The 7,167-nt window shown below is 34.4% G+C and overlaps 1 protein-coding gene across 2 annotated transcripts in view; it reads right to left on the bottom strand.

Moving 5' to 3' along the window:
- Positions 1 to 505: 505 nt before the first annotated feature.
- Positions 506 to 7,167, bottom strand: part of LOC121380078 (testis-expressed protein 47-like) — a 32,264-nt gene continuing 25,602 nt past the window's right edge. The window contains exons 4-8 of one of the 2 annotated variants that reach the window (XM_041508829.1): positions 6,634 to 6,738; positions 6,189 to 6,347; positions 5,393 to 5,453; positions 3,137 to 3,238; positions 506 to 1,568 (exon numbers count right to left, since the gene is read on the bottom strand). In XM_041508829.1, coding sequence (XP_041364763.1) covers positions 1,525 to 1,568; positions 3,137 to 3,238; positions 5,393 to 5,453; positions 6,189 to 6,347; positions 6,634 to 6,738 — 471 coding nt within the window. In that variant the 3' untranslated portion in view covers positions 506 to 1,524. The remainder of the gene's footprint in view (positions 1,569 to 3,136; positions 3,239 to 5,392; positions 5,454 to 6,188; positions 6,348 to 6,633; positions 6,739 to 7,167) is intronic. The other variant, XM_041508830.1, reaches the window with a different exon arrangement.

Here is a 7,167-nt window from a genome sequence, read left to right as displayed (position 1 = left end):
GATCGCTTCGTAAATTAATGGGGCACAGCTCGCTTCGTAAAATGGGGCGCAGATCGCAAGAAACCAGGTATACACAATAGTTTACAACTACACGAAACGGATTCATCAAAATATTGCGATCAACATGGAAAATAAAAGACATCATTTCTTTCTAAATATTCCATTTGTTTATCTAGATAGCTTTAAAATTATGTATAATCTATTTTGGTTAAAATCCAAATTTTCATTTTAATATTTCTTTGATAGAGAATAGTACTTAATAATTATTGGTTATATATTTCGTGTTGTTGGATGTTTTGGTTTAGTTTTAGGGTTTTTAAAGTAGTTGTGTTCGCGCGTGCTTGTCTGTCTCTCTCGGTCTCTTTCTGTGTGTGTGTAATTTTTTTTATTGTATTATTATATTATTTTTAATTTTTATTTACTTGTTTTTTAATTATTATTATTATTATTATTATAATTTTTTTTTTTTTTTTTTTTTTTAAATTGGTGGGGGGGGGGGGAGGGGGTTTAAATTATAGCATCATACTAAGTTTGTTTGCATTCAGGCAGTAGACCATACACAACGTGAGAGAGAATATACAGGTTTATTAACAATGTAATGGTGTTGGGTTTCATTTAAGGAACAATACACCTTATTCCTCCTGACGCCATATAACCGTAAATAAAATGTGTTGAGTGCGTCGTTAAATAAAACATTTCCTTCCTTATTCCTCCTACTAAGAAATAGCCAGTCTTATCATATGGTGCGTCGTTGTAGTAATAATAGCAGTGTCAGGTAAAGAGTCCTATACATACATTTAGCATTTTTACTCTAGAAGATATACATAAATGGTCAGTAACAAACCTGACCATTAAGAAAATGGTCATGGCAAAAACAAAATGCTATGGAAAATTAAGTCTCCACGGAAATATGAAAACACTGCGGCAGTCTCCATGGTTTTGCCCATTGCCATGAATAATCATTGCCAAGATTGTAATAATAAATTCAGTATTTTAGTTCTTCTTTTTAACATTAGCTGTGAGAAAATAATGAACAACTATTTCAGTTTGAAATAAATAAAACTGCATCCAATATCACCACCCAAATACTGCAAGTGATCTATATATAAAGAATTACATTATTACCGAGCTCGACATAGGAAGTAAAATATGTCGTGCCTTTATTATTGTTATTTGAAACAGCAGTCTAAAAGAAATATGTCCTTCTAAAACAACAACAACAACAATATGGCCTGCTGGAAATAAGAAGCATGGGGTGACGGTTCGGTTTGTGTGTGAAAAAAAGAGGTCCTCTGAGACAGCATATTTTAGAGCATTATGAAATTAAATGATAACAGAATCACGAGAAAAATAGCAATGCAGATAGATAGATGGATGGATGGATGGATGGAAGGATGGATGGAGGGAGGGAGGGATAGATGGATGGATGAATCAATGAATGAATGGGTGGAGAAATAAACAATTGTTCTGCCATGTTAAAATTGTCAAGTCTACTGCCGAAAAGGTTTGTTTGTCAACATCCTCTCAGTAGTATGGAAACAGTTTTGTGTCTTCTGGCCACAACAGGTCTGAAAAACAATATATATATATATATATATATATATATATATATATATATATATATATATATATATATATATGTATGAAGAGTTCAGGCGCTAAAACCGATAACGCCATTTTATCTGAAAACCGACTTCTATCATTACTCAGTTCAAGGCGTTATATTCTGATTTTTATACTCGTTTTTTGAAAGTATGTCCTTTATTTACTTTACTTATTTCAAATTAAGATCGCCCATTGTAAACTTAATATATGTTTTACATAGAAATCATAACAAAATATCTCTTTTGCAGAAAATTACTAAAATGGATTTATAATTTTTTTTGCGTCTGAACTCTTCATACACACACACACACACACACAGAGAGAGAGAGAGAGAGAGAGAGAGAGAGAGAGAGAGAGAGAGAGAGAGAGAGAGAGAGAGATCATCCAGGGCCGTAGCTAGCGGTTATCGCAGGAGATATCGCAAATATACCCCCCCCCCCCCCCCGAAAAAAATCCGGAAAGCATTATAGAAGCTTAAAGAAAATTCTCTTCTTAACAGTTTAGATTATTAACTACTTAGTGGCTCCCCATCCCACCCACCCCCCACCCCGTACACGTGTTGTGTGTCATTCTCGATTTTGACAATGTCCAGGAAGGTCGATTAATCACTGTGGAACATTATTTCTGTCAATCGTTTTCATTTTGTTGATCATACAGTTGCTATTGTTTTGTTTTTAGTCATGTTTATTGTTAGAATTTGCGATTTACTGATAAAAAATGTCAACTTTCAAATTTCACTTCTGACCCCAATTGTCCTTCAAGATCTTTGGTGGTCATAAAACCTACTGTAATACTGAACTACCCGTTGTAATGTTTGCCCAATTAATTCACTATTATTATATTAAAACCATTCCCCACAACGAATATACCCTACAATTTTTGCAATTGTAAATTCTTATTAGAGTTCCTTTACTTTTTTTGAAGAATATATATGTATAGCAATAGTACTAAATAAAACTTGTCCAATACCAGTTCTCGCATAAGATAAAGCACATGACTCTGTCAAAATTTCGTTTGGCATCAGTCTTGTGAAGAGATATGCTCTGGACCATTAATGAATTTTAATGACAGATTCGTAACTGTAATGTATGTTAGATACCTGTAAAATGTTACATTGTGCCGGCCTCGGTGGTGGTGTCGTGGTTAAACCATCGGACATAAGGCTGATAGGTACTGTGTTCGCAGCCCGGTACCGGCTCCCAATCAGGGCGAATTCTAACGATTCATTGGTTAAGTGTAAGACCACTACACTGACTTCTCTTTCACTAACCACTAACAATTAACTACTAACCCACTGTCCTGGACAGACAGCGCAGATAGCTGAGGTGTGTGCCCAGAACAGCGTGCTTGAAACTTAATTGGATATAAGCACAAAAATAAGTCAAAATGAATGAATGAATTCATATTGTTTTGATGTATCACTGGCGAAAAGATTAATTAATATTATCAACACCCCCAAAACCAACAAATAAAAATCTTTCCTTTTGAGTTTAAAGTACCATTACGTTCATCATTAAAGTTACATTCTCACCTCCTTCTAAAGTGACATCGAATTCCTTTTCATATATATCAATGTACTCTTGTGGTAAAATCATACAGGGGTCATCTTGTTCCAACAGGTAATTGATAGCAGCTGACAAAGTAATATATTAGTGTATGCATATTTTTAACAACTATAAAAGAAATGAGTAGTGCAAACTAATATTAAGCAATTTTTTGTGATATACGAAAAAGATTTCTATGATTACATATACTTGAAATAATGGTGCAGATATAAATGTACATGTACAATAAATTAGAAATGATCACAAAATTAATAAAACGTATGTGGTTACAGCGGTTGCAGTATATGAACACCATAAACATATTTACAATTTTACATATTTTAAGCACATATTCCCAGGCTTTCTGCCAGAAAATAATTTGAAGGTATGTAATAAGAACAAAACAGACCTAGTGCCCCTAGGAGGTGGTTATGGATTTGAAATATTTCTAAATTCAACACTGTATCCATTAATTTCAGGGTACATAATGTTACCCTTCGTACCCTCTGGCAGAAACCCTGAATTGTAAAATATGTAACCTACATATGTCTTAATAATAATAATGATAATAATAATAATAATAAACAATTTGGTAAAATTAAGAAATACTAAGTAACAGGGGAAATGCACTGAATAAAGTAAAGTTTGTTTTATTTAACGACGCCACTAGAGCACATTGATTTTTCATCTTATCATCAGCTATTGGACATCAAACATATGGTTATTCTGACACTGTCACCACATAGGCTACTCTTTTACGACAGACAGCAAGGGATCTTTTATTTGCGCTTCCCACAGGCAGGATAGCACAGACCATGGCCTTTGTTGAACCAGTTATGGATCACTGGTCGGTGCAAGTGGTTTACAACTACCCATTGAGCCTTGGGGAGCACTCACTCAGGGTTTGGAGTCGGTATCTGGATTAAGAATCCCATGCCTGGGATCCGAACCCAGTATCTACCAGCCTGTAGACCGATGGCCTAACCACGACGCCACCGAGGCCGGTTGCACTGAATAAAGATGGAAGTACACATTTAAAGGGACATTCCTGAGTTTGCTGCATTGTAAGATGTTTCCTACTAATAAAATATTTCTACGATTAAACTTACATATTAAATATATTTTTTTTTTTTTAGAATATCAGTGTCTGTATATTCAATGTGTTTCAGGTCGTCTTAAAGGGATAGACCCTAGTTTTTAAACACTACAGCATATGTTTCACTATTAGAGCCGTTTGTGATCACTAAAATCAAACATTACTTATATTGTATTCTTTAGAATATCCATGTTCGTAGAACCGAAGTGTTTCTGGTCATTCTCGTGTTTCTAATACCAAACAATGCATTTTTCATTTTTAAAAACGCACGTGCGTCTGACAAGTAGCGATTTATTGATCCGAGTTCTAGTCTATTTTTAAGGATATTTCCAGTTTTAACGTCACAGACTCTTCTTTCACTCTATTGTAACTTTATCCAAATGAGTTACAGGTTTGTAAATTAACTAAACTTAGTGTCCATTTCACGGGTTAAAACTTGAGTATGTGCCTTTAATATTTGTAAGAAGCCGAAACTGGATTTTGTCTACAAATAATTTTGTACGTACGAAAAAAACATATTTTAGGAAATAAAATGAAATTTAAACTAATACAAATGTTTAAACGATCAGAAACACGTTTAATATACAGCCACTAATATTTGATACAGAAAAATATATATGTAATTACAATCGTTAAGTCTCTGTTAGTCGATAGCATCTTAAAAATTTCAGCAAACTCAGGAATGTCCCTTTTAAAAAAACATTTAATACATTTTTAAAAAATAAAACAAATCCACGATGTGGAATCTGACCTAAAATCGACGAGAGTCACTTTTCGGACCCTTGTTTTGGCTCCGTACACAATAAATATAATATGTCTCACCATAATTTCACTTGAAATCAATATTTTATAAAATGTACAATTATGTAATCACAGGATGTTCTTCAAACATATTCAGGTGCATCAGTAATGTTCAAACAAAAAAGCTTCAATAGCAATAGCATTGGAATTTTTCCAGCGTTCTGAAAAACGGAAACGTCATGTACTTGGTTTATGGTTTATAGTTTTCATATTCATGCATATAATAGCTTTACTGTGGTTTTTATGCAATAAGGGGAACAAGTAACAATACCACAAATTGTAGATTGCAATTTACAATAAACCTATCTTTATTACTAATAATTCACTCTGAACCTTGAGAGCTCACCTTGTTGTGGAAGATGTTCTGGAATTTTTTGCATTAAATCAATGACACTTCTCAAAGATGGCTGTAAAACGAATAGGGCTATTTGTAACATCATGGTATAATATTTATATTAATCATGAAAATCATTCCAGGACAACTGACCACCTGCATTGAACAGCGACCTGTTTTGTCTTAAAAGGCCATTTACAATTTCTGAAGAAAAAATAATTACAAAATCACAACACTCCGACATCTGATTTAAGTTTCATTAAAACAAATCACATTATTCATTTAAATGTGGAATCTCTCATTCTCTGCTACACCAGTATTTCCTAAAGCAAAACTCTACTACATTTGAATTAAAACTTTTCTGTCTTTCAACTATCAGTGGATATAGTTACATGTATATGTCTTGATGTAGCCTCCGACGCCATATATCCGTAAATAAAATGTGTTGAGTGCGTCGTTAAATAAACCATTTCCTTCCTTGATGCAGCCTACATATTTTATTGCCAGTTTTAAATACAAATACAATGTACGACTAACTGGTCAGAGAACTCTGTGTGCATTTTCATGTGAATTAATTCAAAGGTTGCGCATCCAATAGAAATCAAAGAATTGCACATCATGGAGTGGGGTATGGTGGTTTAAAGGAGACGAGCTCCTCTGGGCTTATACCTAGCCTAAAATAACTTGGGGCCGAACCGTCTTCTTGAACTACACAAACAAAGACACTTCTAAACATACTTTTGGTGTAGCAACTGAACCTCATCCCCAGATAATGCTTAAATATTAGAACTATACCCAAGGTTTCAACCTTTGGCTTTGTTGCCATGACGTTGCCCATTTTATGTAGCTGTCTGAGCACATCTGATATAACATCTTCCGTTGATCCTGGTGGATCATATGGCTCCGTGTGATGCTCCTCCACATCAATAATGCGAGAACCCCACTGTTGAAATATCCGACTGGGAATGTATGTATGTTAAGGCTAACATAGGACCAACCAACAGCATATATCGGCAAGTAGATATGCAGGCATATAGTAAACTCCGTGCCTGCATATAAAAATTAAATGCGATTTGTTCAAAATGTTAGGGCTGTGTATTACTTAAATCTCCTCTTTGTTTGAAACAAACACTTGAAAAGAATAGCAACAGTGATTGAATGGATGGATCATAATGCAGTTCACGTATCTACAGCATGTAATGCGCTAGCTGGTGTAGTTACTCTCCAAATTAATACAACAATAAAAAGGATATGTCATGCGAGAGGATCAAAATCTTGGCTAGTGATTCATAGCCATGCTCGCTGGTTACACCCTGATGTACAAACTTCACCATATTCAGAATTGTCTCAGAAGATGACTACAAAATATTAAAGATAACACAATATCATTGACATCATCTGATAAGGCGGCAGGAACGCTAGTTACTATTTAATACACACACACACACACACACACACACACACACACACACACACACACACACACACACACACACACTGTCTCTATTAGATGATTCAACATAAAATTTAATTACAGAGATAAAAATTACTTTGGATAAAAAAAAAACTAATTCTGAAAGATAGAGGGAGTGGCAGTCCTCCTAGGTCGAGCACCTGTTAGTGGACCATGGAAGCAATCACGACTTAGCAGAGATAAGATTTTCATCACGGTGAGAACGATTTTATAATTCAGATTAGACAAAAACATGGATATTTTTATCAAAGACAAAATACAGTAAAAGTATTCAGGGGGTGTCTCTACAGCCTTCTTTTTATTACGTAAAACA

Source organism: Gigantopelta aegis, chromosome 8 (genome assembly GCF_016097555.1).
Source record: "Gigantopelta aegis isolate Gae_Host chromosome 8, Gae_host_genome, whole genome shotgun sequence".
NCBI lineage: Eukaryota > Metazoa > Mollusca > Gastropoda > Neomphalida > Peltospiridae > Gigantopelta > Gigantopelta aegis.
This window is presented reverse-complemented; position numbering and strand designations above follow the sequence as displayed.